The sequence below is a fragment of the Stegastes partitus genome, unplaced genomic scaffold (assembly GCF_000690725.1).
Source record: "Stegastes partitus isolate 25-593 unplaced genomic scaffold, Stegastes_partitus-1.0.2 Scaffold3643, whole genome shotgun sequence".
Classification (NCBI taxonomy): Eukaryota; Metazoa; Chordata; class Actinopteri; family Pomacentridae; genus Stegastes; species Stegastes partitus.
Window position 1 is genome coordinate 1 of NW_007581374.1, and position 17424 is coordinate 17424.

Sequence of the window (17424 nt, forward strand, 5' to 3'; positions counted from 1 at the left end):
TTTTATGGCAAAGGAGATGCATTTGTCACGTTTGTTAGACCTCAAGAAGTCACACAGCGTGTTTCAGTGAGTAAACAGAACACTGAATGTAAACAGAAACATGTTTCGTTTACAAAGTCTACAGGGCACCTTTAAGTTCAACTTTTAGGAGTGTTTTGCTAATTCATACCTGCAGTTCAGAGACTTTTTGTAGCTTTTCCTCCACTGGATTAAAGTGACACACTTACATTTTTTTAAATAAAATGATGCAAATGAAAGTAAATTAGTTGCACCTCAAATAGGCTTGTCCGATAATATCGCCCGATATTGGCATAAAAATGTAATATCTGTCAATAATGTTATCATTTTTTTATTTGCCTACAATGAAAACCGATAAAATAATGCCGGGATATCACCGGGGTGCAAATGATGATGACGTCAAACTGCGTTGTGAAGCGTGTAAACAAGTGTGGCTGCAGTAACAAACATATATCGGTGTCAGTATCGGTTGATATTGGAATCGGAAATTGAGAGTTGGACAATGAAATGAAATGAAAAATACTTTATTTATCCCAGAAGGGAAATTCAATCTTGTAAAAGCTCACTTTTTTTTTTTAAATCAATATAACATATATTATATACAACAATAATAATCATTCAGTCAGTCGGATTTGTTTTTTAAGGTGATGGCTGTTGGCAGGAAGGAATTCCTGTATCTCTCCGTTCGACAGCGAAGTTGACGCAGCCTCCCACTAAACACACTCTGTTGATTCTTCACTGTGTTGTTGATATCAGCATATCGAATATTGGCAAAAAAGCCAATATGATATATCCCTACCTCAACCATCTATGGCCGGGGTGTCCAATCCTGGTCCTCGAGGGCCACAGTTCTGCATGTTTTAGATGTTTCCCTCTTCCAACACACCTGATTCAAATGATCAGGATCGCTATCAGGCTTCTGCAAAACTTGATGATGAGCTGATCATTTGAATCAGGTTTGTTGGAAGAGGGAAACATCTAAAACATGCAGGACTGTGGCCCTTGAGGACCAGGATTGGACACCTCTGATCTATGGTATTAAAACAGAACATAATGATTACTTTTACTTTTGCCATGAGTAGCACATTTGCTGCTCAAAAACAAATTCATTCTGTTTCTATTTCTACTGTTTTCCACTTAAATTAAAGGTTCTGAATCATTCTTGCCCCAGTAAAAAAAAGAAAAAAGTCCAGGCAGCTTTCGCTCCAGTTCCTCTCAGTGCCGGCTGCACTTCAGTTACAATATTTGACAGGTACGACTGACCCGCTGAGTTTGCTTTGGTGTAATGAAGCTCCGGCTACCCGAGTTCATCCATATGTTGTCCCTCAGCTTTATTGGTTGACTCGCTTGCCTTTGAGCGTGGCGGATCTCTTGCTGTGCTCAGCACCATGAAGAAAGATGAACTGAGCCAAGGCAAGACTCTGTGTGCCGTAAAAAGATTAACAAACACACCCCGCCATGCTCAGTTCCTCAGATCAGCCGCTCTGGGGTTTAATGTCTCATTAGCTCTATACATGAAGTGGAAATGAGCATTCACATAATACAATTAACTATTCATAGGAATTATAATTATTGTAAATAAAGGGATTATCGGGGCGGAAGTCGCTGCATGAAGTTTCCTGCAAATTTCTCTGAGGACATGTGAAGAAACACGCTGATCCCATATAGACAAATGGACTTTACTGTTGTATAATCTGCAATAAAATGGTGTGTTTTAGTTTTGATTTGTACACAGTGAGCATTTCGCAAAGCTTAAAAATGTGTGTTTCCGGAGCGTCTCATGTACCAGCTGTCAGATTCCATGGACACAGAAGATGGATGAAGTTATTTTCATATTCCCGGTGACTGAAAATGTGAGACAGGTGTCCTGCCTCTAAGCATCTTTTAATATTTATAACACTGCTGAAATATTCATGTGACAAATAAAGGGAAGTTTGGGATGGTGAGTGATTGAGCAAACCAGCAAGTTCTGTCCAAACCGCTAAGAGGCTGCTTTGATCACAGCTGCCATCTTCACACTGAGACGCTGACTCCTGATTTAAGGTGAAGTCATCTGCCAAATCCAATCTGATCTGTGGCCGGGAGTCATACCGATGAGCATCAAAGGTTTGCCTCCTTTTCTTTACAGGCAAGGCTGTACATCATTGATTTCATAAACTCTGTGGTTGGGACTGGCTCCAGTAGCTGGTTGTATTTCAGTTAGACACAGTTAGCACTGAATGATGACAAATGTTTGACTTTCTATTGCACACAAAGAATCACAGGGAGTGTCTGGTTTTACTCGACTCTGATCTTTAAATGTGCATGTAAAAAAAGAACATAAAAAAACTATATCACCTTGAACTTTATGAGGATGTCACATATTATCTTGCCAACATATCTCCAACCACTGCCAGCTGGTACTAAAGAAAAAAATGGCTCTGGACCAAAGATGTATAAAGATGGACAAACCCTCCACGATGTCACCCACAGATTTCCTGAAGAACAGATTTGAAGCTCAGTGAAGGATCAAGTGTTTTATCTGTGTTGGTCTCTCAGGGTGGTGAAATTTCCTCTGGTAGAGACTTTGGGGCCCAAGAATAACACCGTGGCTTTGCCGGGGAACCTGCTTAAAGAGATTACTCAGTCAGCACAGCTTTGCTGTCTTATGGGCCACACTGAAAGTCCTTGAACTGTGGACATCCCAGCGAGATGCCAAACTGACAGCTTTATGACACTCAAGTCAAAATCATACATTGAGCTCAGTTTTGACTGTTTTATAGGTTGGCGAAAGATTTTTTAAGTATACATCCCCGTGAATATCCATATGTTTGATTCTCATAGACTCTCAGAGAGTTTCCCAGATGGCAAAAGTCAGGCTCAGACAAGACTACCTTGTATGGTACTGGTCTCGTACCATAACACAGATCCAATGTACTGAACAATCACATTTAGAAAAAGAGCAAAACACTCGAGAAAAAAAGAAGTTGGATCCCCTCTATCGCTGAGCCACATCAAAATGAAATCATTTGCTCATGGCCTTGCAAAGAGATGTTTAAAGTCCTCAGTTCACTGTGCATCCTCAGTGTTTTAGACATAAACATTGAAGAGCACACAGTCACTGTCACGTCCAGATTGCAAAAAGATTTATGAACCTTCCATGATGTCACCTGTAGGTTTCCTTTCCTTCTGACTCCTCTTAACTTCCAATTAATACAAAAATGAACAAAGAGGTGTAGAGGGAGTGAAGCTGTGGCAGGCCATGTGAACATCTCTTGGACTGTCCTATGATGCTACCCACCTGTCACTCAAAGAAGCCACACCCTTAAGTTTGTATGAATTCAAGCATTACTATGCTTTAAACGGGTGACTCCCAAGCAATTCGCTCCTATACAGTTGTTAGGAACGTGGGAATTAGATACAGAGACCAAAACAGTTTTTTGTACCAGGCTGGTAACATGTTTATTTTTTGCTGCAAAGTTGGATATTTTAACATGGGAGTCAATGGGGATGGACTCACTTTTGGATCCAGCCTCAAGTGGCCATTCGAGGAGCTGCACTGAAGGTTGCCACTAGAACTCCATCTATCCATCCATTTTCTATACACCGCTCGCTTAATCCTCACTAGGGCCGCTGGGGGGCTGGAGCCTATCCTAGCTGACTTAGGGCGAGGGCAGGGGACACCCTGGACAGGTCGGCAGTCTATCACAGGGCTACACTTAGAGACAGACAACCAAGCACACTCACATTCACACCTATGGACAATTTAGAATCACCAATTAACCTCAACATGTTTTTGAACTGTGTGGGAGCAACCCGGAGAACCCGCTCACTAGACCGCATTATGTTTATAGACAGTATATCGCACAATGGGGTATTTTTGGAGATATACTGTAGTTTTGCTGTGTGTAATATACATTAAATGAAAAACATTTATTCTAAAAATATTAGTTTACATTTCAACAAGTTGGGGGTGATAAAGCAAGACTCCTGAACTTCTCTTTTATATTTACCTGATTTCTATCATGCATAAGTGAAAACAGTGCTATAGCTTAAGAGCAGTGGAGACACATAGTTTGTAGGCATTTGCTGAGCTGATGCCTGTGACAAACGTTTAAGTCACTTCATTTGTTGCCAGCCTGTTAGCTGTAATCAGCTGTCCCTGTACCACCAAACGAGGGGGAAAAAGCATCAATCAATTTAGGCAGCTTAAAAGAGATGTAATTTTTTCCCTTGAGTTCTTTGGCCCTAATGGTGCATTGTTGTTGCGCTGCGCTTTCATCTTGATTGCGCTGACTTTTGATTAATGCACGCTACAGTTTATTAGAAAGCCATTCTTCTTACACATGCGCATGCATTAAAGCCCATGAAGTGATCCGTCACTGCCAGCACACACTATAGGAGTAAGCGTTTTAAAGCTACGCTCTTTGATTCATGTTTAACCAGAGTGTAAACAAGCTTGGGAACTTGTTCCACACATTTATACAAAGACAGGATCTCACTTTTGACATAAATACATAATTCATTAGAGAAAATATGACTCATGCAGTATTTAAAGTTTTGTCTGGGTGAAGTGATTGCATTGTATTTCAGTGAAAGCTGGTTGAGCTTCGGAAGCCGTATTGTACAGAAGCATGGTTTTGAACCTCAACATGGGATTTTTTCTCTCTCAGCTAGATGTCAACAACCTAATTGATTCCCACAGCACAGATCAAACACCTTCCACAAGCCTCTAACAAACTGTAGCAGATTCTAATTTAATGGTTCTTTCAGTCTCAGATTGTTATCACAGTCAAGTTCAAGTTTACATTGCAATGCAGTCCATCCAGCAAACTTGAAACTGTTAGTAAAATTTCACTGAACGAAAAAAAAAAATGTTTTAAAAACTAGTCTGACTGTGAAAATAATGATTTTTTTTTCTTTTTTCTTCATCTGATTGTCTTTCTAATATTCGTCTGCAGCTGCTTTATAGATTGCTCTCACAGGAGCGGTTAGTGTTGGACTGATAGCAGAGTCAATTTCAGCCTATCTCTATTTCAGTGTTCTCTGAATTTCAGAAGAGGGCATGACTTGGATGAAAGCAAGAAGAATAATGAGCTGAAATATGGAAGTATTTCTCTTAAAGCTACATTGAGACTGCAGCATCAGAGGAAAAAACAACAGAACGTGATCTGTATGTAGATGAAAAGGTCTAAATCGAAGTTTAGCAGAGTTTATGTCTTTTAAATGCAGAACAAAGAGTGAAAAAAGAACAAAGATACGTGATATATTCTACAGGTCTGTGTCTGAATTTTCTATTTTTAGTTTGAACTGTGATGTTATTACTGAACTGCAGCACAAACTTCTGTGATATAACCAAAAGATCATGAGCAGCGTGTGAAGGAATGTTGTGGTGGGATTATCCTATAAGTATTTTAACGGAGAGTATTTAATTAAACTCCCGTATGACTCTGACGGATCCAGAACAACAGCTTCATGTAGTCTTTGTGAGCTGCTGTTTCCAAATGTCAAGAATGAACATCTATTATAAACTGCCAGGCCATCTCTAGGTGAAGCTCATGTAATATAATAATTAGTAGTCGGTGCCAGAAATAGTTGGATCACTTATTTTCAAATCCACATGGCAGAGGAAGAAACTTACATGTGTACATTGTGTTGTCGAGACATGGTTCAGTTGAGCCCCTGAGCGGAGCATATCAAAGGCCCTGATTTTATGAATTGTTGAGCTTCTTATTAGGCATAAGGCACATGCTGTATAGCCTTCAGGTCTGGAGCACCAGACTGGGAATTAACACATCACAGCTGGAACACGGTGTGAATGTAAAAGCTTAAGCATTATTTTCTGCTACAGTTGTGAAAGCGCTCACCTGAAGAGCGCAGAATGCAGAAGTGCAAAGGTTTATGGATTTGAGCTAAACTCTCAAATCCATAAAGGCTGCAGAGCACTTTGTAACGGATTCTTGAAAGGTGATATGAAGGTTGAATCCATTCGATTACTATTAAGGCTGAAATAGTGAAAATTCCATAGATTGACAGTCGATCAAATGCGGGTATATATTCTGAGACAAATTGTAATTCAGCTCAGCCTTACAGACACTTTCTGCTTCTTTATTGCTTTGGTTCAGTCTCACTGCCCTTATCAGCGTCGTTTCCAGACGTAACTAAATCTCCGTGTTTGCTACCTGCCCAGCACCAAAAAGTAATTATTAACTAAGCAGTGAACACAGTGGAGCTGAGTTATTTCCCTCAGGAACCGGAGGACAGAGTTGAGAATGCTGGATGGAAATGTGACTCGAAATGCTTTCTAATGTTGCTCTATGTCTGTAAATATGCTGCTCACCAACACGCTCACCATAAAGCACAAACATGAACGTGCTGCATCTACATTGTGTCTGTAAGTGGCTAAAAACAAAAAGTCTGTTCTGTTGGCAAAATTCAAGCATCAGATGTGAAGTTTATCTGTGCCCAGTTCTATTGAAGCAAGGAGAGAAAAAAGGTAATTATTCTCCAGCTCTGATATTGGACACCTCCACGGAGAGACCACCACACTCCTGGAATGAGAGATGAATGATGCATTTGGAATTAATGGAAAACACTAAAGTGTGGGCTGGGCAGTGAACCGGAGACAAAGATTAAAAAGATCGGAGTGGGTGCCAGAGTGACTCACTTTGATTAAATCTACCAAGGCTCAGAGTAATTTCATTTAGCCCAACTCCTGAAGACTCCCTGCCAGCACATTAAACTATCAGGTCAGGTTTGACCTTCTGAATGAGGTTGTTTTGGGCGGGTTTTTGCTGCCAGTGAGGTGAACCACAGAGCAACGGTTCTCAACCTTTTTGTCCCACACAGCTTGAAAATGGATTCAAGCTCCAAATGTTGTTTTGAACTAATTTTAATCTGGATGTTTCTATGAAAGTGGATACCACATTTGTTTTCAATTATGAATGTTTTTCAAGATTTCGGCCAATACTTTAAGGCAGCTATTAGCCGCTTTTTCACCTCTCCATTCATTTTGTGCCATCCATTTATCTATTACTTTTGGATAAGTGGTTCACCTATCTGCTATTTTCAGATAATTTTAGCCACCAAGGGTTCCCATTTTAGCAATCTAACCATTAATCTGTGTTATTTTAAACACATATTACGGCTGTATGGTTTCATGCTAAAGGATATCTGGATAAATTGACATATCCTTTGTTAACCATCCATCCTTACTGGAACTGTTCATTATTATTTTTAGCTGTATAGTTCAACCTTTTCACTTTATTTACACCAATGTCGTGTTTTGGAAGATAGGAGTAGCATCACCTATTAGTTTACACCGGAGCCAAACTAAAGCCTAGAAAATGGCTTTATAATCAACGCCATCTTTTCCAGTTGGAGCCAGGATCTTCTAAATATTGAAAGCTAGACGGAGCATGCAAAGTGCAAGGTGCTTGTTCTACTTCATGCTAAAATTGCATCGCAAATGCATCACAATTGGATACTAGAAAATAAGCAAACATTTACTTAATGAAAAACTGCAACCCTCGGAGGCAATTTCCCAAAGAAACAGCCACAATTACAGTGAATCAAAAACTGATGAGAAAATAACAGTCATCATAACTGAAACAAAACAGCAAGCATGCAACTCAAGTTTACCAGTGAACAACTCTCCTGGCTGTTTGTCAGTCTCTCCAGAGCAGTTCATCCAATCAAGCCAGTCTTGACCCCAAAATGTACCTCTCTTTAAGGCACAATACATCCTTAAATATGGAATTGTTTTCAAATTACCACCACATAGATAAGGCACTATTACATTGTTGTTTGTTCAGACCACTCCTTGACACACAACACTCGACACACAAGTCGTATCATGTTCTTTCTGTTGTTAGACGACTCAATATCTGGACTTTTAAAAACCTAATCAAGCTACAATCACACCAGAAGTCTTCTTAAAGGTACTCTTAATTGGGAATCCCTGATCTCGATCTGGTCTTACTTTACTGTTACGTGATGTTCTTGCTCTGTAAACAAACAAATCTCAAATGCTCAAGTGACTTGTGTGCAGATTTCATGCCTGCCAGCAACTGTCAGTCAGCGAAAGAGACAGGAAACAGCTCCGCGCCTGTGTGGGTGAAACCTATCACGCTACTATTGCAATACAAGAAAAATGGAAAAGGCCATAAATGCTGGATTTAATCATCTGCGAAATTCATTTGCTGTGTATTTTGTTATTACCTGCAGCTGATAAGACAAACATTTATGAAGCACAAGTGTTGCTGTTCTTCGAACACGTGGGAGGAGAGCAGGCACTTGTTTGTGAGCGAAAGAAATGTGAGCCATAAACAGTTCAGCAAGACCACCCATGCAGTCGAGTCTATTTGTTCGGGAAGAGAGGGCAGCTTCTCAACAGCAGAAGCTTCTGCCAATTAGGATAAAAGCCGTTAGTCTGTGCAAATGAGGATCACATCTGAAGCTGATCGTTTAATTTAGATGCACTGTGGCTGGACTGATGGCGCTGCGGATTTATAACACCACAATGAGCCCTGAGAGACATGTTCCATTTGCCTTTAGTTACAACCTCAAATTTTCAGTCCTTAATATGCATGAAAATGCTAACAAACACTCGATGCTTTACAGCTAATGGCACAAATATGTCAATGTCCGTAAACTAGGGACATAAAAATAATACGCCAACGGGCAGTCGGTCTAATTTATGGAGGGATTTTATGAATTTTTTTTCATATATTAAAGGATTATTTGTGACTTTATTGAAAACTGCAGTGACTAATATTGTCAAAGATAATGAAAGGCCAATGTATATCTTAGAATAGAATAGAATAGAATAGAATAGAATAGAATAGAATAGAATAGAAAATATATCTTTACTATCATTGTGATTTGCAACAAATTTTTTTTAGTGTGAAAAAAAATAAGTAGAAAATGCATAAGAAGGTTGGAGGTGCTTAGATCCAGACAGTTAGTGTTAAGACAGTTCAGTTCTTTTATGGCTCTGGGTTGGGAAACTGTTTTTCAGTCTATTTGTCTGTGATCTGAAGCCTCTACCTGAGGGTAGTGGGTCAAACAGGATTGATCCTTGCTGCTATACTGAGGCAGTGAGAGTTGAATAAGGCCTCCAAAGAAGGCAGTGAACAGCCGATGATCTTCAGGGCGGTGTTGATGATCCTCTGGTGGTCCTGTCTACTGCTGAACAGCTGCTGAACCACATAGTGATACAGCATGGTCTCAATGCAGCAGGGCTAAAAGGACACTTGGCAGCTTTTCCTGCAGGTTGTTTTTTCTGAGGATCCTCAGGAAGAGGAGTCGCTGCCGGGCCTTCTTCACTGCTGCTGTGGTGTTGGTAGTCCAGGAGAGATCTTCATCAGTGTGTGTATCCAGGAAAGGCAGGGACCATTTCCACACATTCTGGATCAGTGCTTGGTTTTTTTTCAAAAGTCTATGATAGGTTGTTTTTTTTATTGTGGGGTTCAGGACCAAATTGTTGTCTGAACACCACACTGTCAGCCTTTGGACTTTATCTCTTCAGGGCAAACTCGTCTCTTCCTGAGATAAGTCACAGTTGTGTTGTCTGCGAACTTTGGATGAGGGCACAGTCGGTGAAATCCATCCATCCATTATCTCTACACTGCTTTATTCTCTGTAGGGTCTCAGGGAGCCTGGAGTGTATGCCAGCTGACTTATGGTGAAGGCAGTGTACAACCTGGACAGGTCGCCAGTCTATCACATAGAGAGACAGACAACCAAGCACACTCACATTCACACCTACGGACTATTTAGAATCACCAATTAACCTCAGTATGACTTTGGACTGTGGGAGAAAGCCAGAGACCCATTAAGAACCCACAGAGGCCTGTGAATTTCAAGCATTTTAAAGTTTTGTACTTCTGCTGGATGTGAGGAGGCTCAGAACTCCATTATCTAGATAAAAACTTCTCCTCACAGGAGAGCCTTGCAGTGAAGGCTGAATGCGAAATGGTGCAAATGTTAGAGCTTAGACACCTGCAAAAAGAAAGAAACAAGACACAAAGCAGCGTTTTTTTTTCTTACTCTAATGAAAGACTGAAAGTTTTATTCATCACCCTCAAGGTTGTCCTGTACCTTTAACTGAATAAAGATTTCATAAAACCCCTGAAGATCTGAAAAACACATGAATGAATGTTGACACTAATTCCAGCATTCATCTTCACAACCCTCCACTGTGCTGTCTGACTTATCACGTCAGACACTCGTTGCTACGTACGATGAAAGGCTTCCTTCTTTATGTTAACTTCTGTCAAAGCCAAGGTCGCCTTTCAATGTGAAAATTACTATACGTAGCCTGAACTAGAGCCAAATCGTTTTAAATGACCATTTTCCCCCCATGGTTTCACTCATTTGTGTTGGTTTCTAAGGTGGCACCAAACTTTCATTTACCTATTTGTTGTGTTTTTTCCTGAGACATCTTATAAGACTGGTTAAAGAAGATCTAAATACATCTGGACTTGTGCTGTACAATGTGGATGAGGCTATCAAATCTAATTTAAAGTTCCTGTATATGCGGTTGTGTCCTGTTTAATTTCCCACAGCATTAAATGTGACACTTAATAAAATGCTAGTATAAATTTAGTATTCTTTCCAATTGTTCCAACCTTTTGTGCCCTTTCCCATCTGGCTTTGATGTATCTCAGAAGTAAATAATCGCAAATGGATTAGCTCAGCGTCGTCTTTGCAGCGTTTTAAAAATTACTGTCTTTCAAGCAACAGAACACTTTCATTTATATGATTTATTTGGCCTCCAGCCCACGGTGAATAGACTGTGGGCTCAAACTGTAGCTTATGATGATGAATGTCTCCAACTCTAATAACATGTAATGAACCACGGCACACAGCCTCTATTGTTGCAACAACACAAGCTGTGACATTGTGAAAGGGCTCCATCTGGTGTAATATTGGAAAAATGCATCAATTTGAGGTTGCGGTCGCATCTCGTTTAAAGTTTTGTCATTTATTTCCACATCTAGTCTGTTTTTCTTTCAGTGCAAGTTCAAACATTAAAAGGCTTCTTATCTAAATACGACATACAGACATGGATCGACTTTATTGAATGATGAAACATATCTTTCTAATGGTCCGATAAGCCTGAAAATTATGTGTATCGCTTTCAGTCACCAGATCTCAACCTAATTGAAACCTTTTAGAGATTTTGGACTGACATGTTAGATGGCACTTTCCACCATCAAAAAAACAAATGAGGGAATATATCTGCAGTTTTTATTTTATTTAATTTTTTTAAAGAATGTTTACAGCGTTTGTATTTATGTATTTTATACTTTCTTATTTGTGTTTGTACTTTTGAAGTCTATTTATGCCATTTTTGTTCTTTTTTCTGAAAGCTGAGACCTCCAACTGGAACTTCGTTTTGTGTATGGAAGTGTGTGCATAATGACAAAAAAAAAAGAATTGTGATTCTGATCTTTTGGAAGAATTGTGTTACAAAGACTTGAAGAATCAGCGCTGAAGCTGCTCTGGTGACATATGTTGGCTTTTTTCCTTTAATTTGTCACACGCCTGTATATTTAAAAGAAAAATTACCAAAATCATGAAGGAAATATTCTTTATGCTGATTATGTCAAACTAATGTTAAATATGGAGGTAATTCTAATTCCGTGCACACAAAATGACAGTTCAACAAATGGAAAAAAAAAAGACACTATTTATTAATGAAATGTCAGTTTTACCACAGCAGGATAAAATAAAGCCCTGTGATCACCAGTGTTTTTGGCAGTTATGACCAATGACATGGGCGCGTTACTTCTGCAGCCACTGAATCAACCTTATGTGGGTCGAATTAGACAAATAACTGAGGCTGTATTGAACAAGAGAAACCGTCCAAGAAACAGACACAACAGATTCCAGCCTGCTCTTGTGAGTCTAACAGATTTTCAAACTGTTTCCAGTTTAGACTTTTGCTACCAATCAACAACAAAAAGAGAAGGCTGCCATATATTTCAGTTGCACAGTGCATTTCTACTGTTTGTCAAAAACCTTCATAGTAAACATAAATAGCCTTCATTTGGAGACTTAAATTACCCCCCGCATGATTTGGTTCAACATCTTCAAACCATTGATAAGTACAAAATTGTTTTTACAATTCATTTGGTCAGCGATGTCATAACACATTTCTTGTAGTAGAACTGGTGAAACAGTAAAACCTCCTTTATATCAAAAACACTACAGCATCACCAATGTCCTGCACAGGAAACGCAACGTGGCATAACAAATAAAAACACTTATTTATCCCATTTGAACATTTCAGAACCAACCAATCAGAAAATCTACCTTAACCCTGTCAGAAGAAAAAAAAAACCTCAGTGAACACAAAATCAAAAAGGCTGTTTACTGAGCCACCGTAAGTCTGAGTTCTGGACAAAACAGATTTACTTAGAAATAAATGCAAATTTACAAGTAGAACGCTCGCCATTTGAACCTAACGGTGCGTTACAGTAAAGGGCGTTTGGATCGTCGGATGAGATGCAACCCTATTCTTTAAAAATCACCTCGAACCTTCTAGATCAAATGAGAGATCAAACATTAAGGGAAAAAAGGACGGATTTTATATAATCCCACTTTAGCCACAATGCTACTTGTTTGACTAACACTATAACCTATAATTTACTTCCTTTGCTTAACAGTGCAACTTTGTAGTCATTAAAAACTAAGTATGTGAGAAAAATACAAACTAAAAAGAGAATTATACTTAGTCTACTTATTTAGCAGCACTACTGTGATGTGTTTATATTCAAACATAAGTTAGAAGCACGGGATTTCTATGTTAATGTGAGAACTACAGACCGGGAGTCGTGGTATAAACCCCCAAGAAAAGAGAGAGTTTTAAAAAACGAAACCATAAAACAGGATATAAATATCATTTTAGCTAAACCCGTTATGCAACACATTCAAGATCATTTTCCAAAACCATCACAAAAAAAAAACAATCGAAACATAATAGTGCAGCTTTTCCAACAAATTACTATTTAAGCATCAAATCAGTGCTTTACCCTCAGGTTACTTCTCCACAATGCAGAAATCAGTAGAAAAAGACAGAACTTAAATATCTAAATTAGCTTTCATTGTACAAAAAAAGGCTCCAATCAGAGGTGATGCAACAAAGTTTTCTTTCAACTGAAAACTGTGTTTAAAAAAAAAAAAAAAAGAGTAGGTATTTAAAAGATCACATGTCCCACCATGACGCCTTAAATGACCATAAGACTAAACTCCTGATCTAAGATAAGACTGTGAAGTCATTAAATAATGGAGCCCTTAGATCTGAACCTTTGCAATGAGTAGCTGAGCACTTGCCGGTGAATCTGCAAAACAACATAACAAACCCTTTTAACTACACTTCCATCGTCACACAGTAAGGCAACAAACAACCCTCAGCTTCACATCTACACCTCTGAATTAAGTTTTTATAGTAACCGAAAAATGGAATAATTGAAAACAAAATTTAAAAGCAGCATTGCCCACTATCCTTGATTTTTTACCTATATTTATTCAAACTATACTAAATCATTGAAGTGTTACACTCTTACCAATGTTATATAAAGTATCTAATTATCCATGAACTCACAATAACAAACCGTCACCTCGCGCTGTAAACTGACTATAGAAAGATATTCAATGGTCTGTGGTAGCAGGAAAAATACTGAGCTGAATGTGAGCAGAAATGTATGTTAATTACAAAACTGTAAGTAGCTTCAAAGAGTCAGGACTTTGACATTATTGTTTCTATGTGAAAAACTTTGGTCAGCAACTCTGACAGAAAAAACTTCTTCAACTTCTTTAAAAACTTTTTTTTTGGAAAAGATGGGTTTGACTGAGATGTATCGATATTTTTGTTCTCCTTCCTGTGCGTTTTGTTCCTACTTTGAGGTCAACCAAGTATTTTAAAAGATCCAGGTAGAACTGGATTCCTTTTTATCTCTTGAAAACAATGTACACAAAGTGCAAGTACATACTGTATAAAAGAAAATATGAACTTGTAATTATAATTGTCCATGATGACACAAAATTTCTGAATGTTTTTTTGTTAAAAATCCATACGACATCTTTATAACGAACGTGAATCAGGCCATTTACTCTGCCGTCGTTCTCACCTGCGCTGAAAACCGGTGCAACACGTTAAACTGTCCTCTGCCCCTCAGACCCCGCAGTCATTGGTTCTGTCTTGGAGTTTGCGATTGAGGATGAGGACGGTGGAGAGGGAGGCAACAGAAATGTGGAAGATGAGCTGCCACGCGTTTCTCATGCCGAACAGGAACAAGTTGCATAGGACGATCACACTCAGCAGAGTAAAGGACTTCAGTTTCTTCAGAGACGAGTGGAACAGGTAGAGGTGGCACTGTGGGGGGGTCAGGAAGGGTTTGACATGAGCTCGTGTCTGTTTGCAAACGGTGCGTTAGCATCTGAACTGCAACTCACCTGGAAAACACAGCAGATGAATGCCAGGAGAAATGCCACGACATTCCAAACACCGTCATAATCATCCTGTGAAAAGAGAAATACATAAATGAAACCAAATATTGATCTGTTGCTCAGGTGTTTCTCCCCTGTCTTTAGATTATAAATTAACTCCAGCAAGAGTGACACTTGAGCACAACCTCACCATTACACCTCTTCTTCACAACAAAATGCTTTTGTTGTGGCCAGTTCAACTTATCTGTGATTACTGTTATTTTAAGTATGATTACATCCTAATAAAATCTCAGACTCAGCAAACCAAACTGCTCTGTTATAAGATTCTTTCTCCTAAAATACATTAACACACGTGTAGATTAATACTAGTATTTTAAAATGTCTGTGATCAGATACCTGGAATGTGTACTCTATGAGGTGCACCCCACGGATCACATTCAAAGACGCACACATGATATTAAGGACCAGAGAGAGGATGCCCGGTGCTGTTACTGGTTCAAGTCTCTGATTTTGACCTGTCACACAGAACAAATAAATGTTATAGCAATAAAACACAGTGAAACATTACAATTTTTCTCATTTTTCCTAAAATACTTGAGCCTAAAATAATCATCCTATAAATATACTCCAAATGCTCCATGTCTTACCGGATCCAGGACCTTGCTCCATGTGCCCATTTGCAGTGCCATTGCTTAGCTCCACCTCATCCAAGTTAATCACTTGTGGTGGATGGATCCTCAGGTCCTCCTGGACTTCTGCCAACGTCACCTCTAAGGCTGGACCACCGCTCTGGTTGTACTGCTGCTTCAGCTTCTGAATGGTGCCGTCTGTCAATCGGCAGCAGCAACATTTAGATTTGGATGAACCAAATTTTTAAAAAACTGTTATTTACATGACATTTTTCTCATTCAACACATTGCGTCTTGATATAAAACAACCCAGTGTGATCTTAAAATACCAAATCTAGATGACACCATTCCTCTTCCCTCACCAAATTCCAAAAATGGATATGGCCTGGCTGCCAAGGCAACAACAGTGCTATTGAAGCATGCTGTGAACTCCCAGCGCAGATCTTCCAGGAAGCAGAAGGCCTTAGCAACAGGGAGGCTGCAGTGGCACACGGTCATGTAGGATACACCCTCTGATGAGACGAAGCTGAACAGGTGAGAGGAGAAAAGGTGTTTAGTAAACAAACAGCCTGACGCAGTGTGACATAGCTGCCCTGTGCTCAAATGGACAACGCTGCGTCTGTCTTCTGCGTCACAAAATTAAATACACACTGAGCAGCTTTGGACTGTGTATTGTGTCTTTTTTGCAGCTACGGATAGTGCATGGAATCAGGCTGCTGCTGCTTTGTTTCCTGAGTCCTTACTATATGTTAAGCTGCTGGCCCTTGACGGTCCCCCTGTCAGGGAAACGGGCCAGCGCCTTGCTGATGGTCCTGAGCTGCTGCTTTCTCTCCTGGAGCTCTCGATTGTGTTCAAAGTCTGTGGAGGCTGACAGGGGGAGTCCATCCCTGACCCGAACCACAAAGGCAAACAGGATCAGAGACATGATCTGCTGGGTCCATGAAGAACACACTGCCTAAATGCGGTAGAAAGAAAGATGAGATAATCAGTGATGTTATATTGAGATGCATTCAGTCACTCTAAGACAAGATGCCTTACAATAAATCCTAAACTAAACTCAGTTTTATGCTTATCTAGTTTGTGGTGCTGTTTAACTGCATTGCATTGTACTGTTATGCGATTTTATATCAGTGACTACTTACTAATTCAGACAACCAAAAATGTAAATGTAGAGGGCAACTAGACTTTACATTTTGGTTCTTGAAGATTTATCACATCTCATCCAAGAGGCTTCCTCAGTTCTAACTTGAATATTCAGAAGTCCCAGTATTTAGTCTCCCCTCTAAACCATATGGCTCATGGCCCACGGCTTCCAGGTGTGAATAAATGTGAAACTTCCTGGAGAGGAATGACTTCAGGTGTTAAGGTGGTGAAACTGTCAGCAGAGGGATCTCAGAACTGCATCGTAAGTACCTGATAAGTGGTGTTGTGGAGCCCCTGCTCTGTTCTGATAGAGCTGATCCAGTTTAACATGGATAACTTCTGTAACTCTGCTCTGTTATCCTTCAGATCCTTTAGAATAAACTGGAGCAGCCATCTCTGAACAGAGGAGGAAGGCCATGACACCACTTATCAGGTATTTATAACGCAGTACTGAGATCCCTCCACAGACAGTTTTACCATCATTATCATCTTGAATCATCCCTTTCCAGGCAGTTTTACCAATATATACACTAGTTAGGCATTAGTTAGAACCAATCAACAGAACTAATGTACAAGGTGTCAATAAAGTTAATTGAATAATGGAAGTCCAGATAGTATTGCAGTCAGTGAGGTATGGATAACTTTAATTGTGGACAAACAGTCTGATAAATTCACCAAATTATACAAACACCTTTCAGTAAACGTGTACAATCCGGCAGCACAGTCTCCAAAATTACAATTAACTCCTCTCTAACGTAAAAAACTGAACGTCATGGCGTTGCTTTTTAAGGCTGGATTAGTTGCAGCTGTTGTCCAACAGACTGGCAACTAAATATATTAACTGCGTAGGTCTGAAAAGCGTGCAGTCTGTTAATTATCCTTAGTTCAAGCCCACTTGGAAACCTGGCACCTCTCAGTTTAAGGTAAATTAAACACACGTAGTAACATCTTGTCACATCTTACCTCATTATCAGGGGTTTCATGCTGCACCTTGTTAACAAGCTACTGCAGGTTAGCTGACTATAGCATCATTTCAAAGCAGTGAACCGGCAGCAGGAAGCCAGTCCCAGCTTCAGATAAACGTTACAAGTGCTAACAACTATTAATAAGGAGAACCTAAATAGCTGGTTATAATATATAGATAAGTGGTGCGGTCAGAATTATGCAGCGAGCTAACTTGAAACCTGCTTCCTGATAC

General features: G+C 39.6%; 1 protein-coding gene across 2 annotated transcripts; it reads right to left on the reverse strand.

Annotated features, from left to right (window-relative positions):
* Nucleotides 1-11672: 11672 nt before the first annotated feature.
* Nucleotides 11673-17413, reverse strand: sec22c (SEC22 homolog C, vesicle trafficking protein). Of its 2 annotated transcripts, none has more exons than XM_008306330.1 (7): nt 17190-17413; nt 15827-16038; nt 15413-15609; nt 15102-15281; nt 14851-14969; nt 14461-14526; nt 11673-14380 (listed from the first exon to the last, which is right to left on the reverse strand). In XM_008306330.1, the coding sequence occupies exons 2-7, from the start codon at nt 16006-16008 to the stop codon at nt 14180-14182; spliced, it is 945 nt and encodes a 314-aa protein (XP_008304552.1). In that variant the 5' UTR covers nt 16009-16038; nt 17190-17413; the 3' UTR covers nt 11673-14179. The 2 variants fall into 2 exon arrangements, with proteins under 2 accessions (XP_008304552.1, XP_008304553.1); XM_008306331.1 differs by having other exon boundaries at nt 15446-15609; nt 17190-17410.
* Nucleotides 17414-17424: the final 11 nt, after the last annotated feature.

What these genes read in the sequence shown, in the direction of transcription:
- sec22c (XM_008306330.1), bottom strand. Translation starts at nt 16,008, where the DNA reads ATGTCTCTGATCCTGTTTGCCTTTGTGGTTCGGGTCAGGGATGGACTC. An exon ending in GGCCAGCAGCTTAACATATA is followed by an intron (nt 15,610 to 15,826) that starts GTAAGGACTCAG and finishes TCACCTGTTCAG; the next exon opens with CTTCGTCTCATCAGAGGGTG. An exon ending in AATGGTGTCATCTAGATTTG is followed by an intron (nt 15,282 to 15,412) that starts GTATTTTAAGAT and finishes GCCGATTGACAG; the next exon opens with ACGGCACCATTCAGAAGCTG.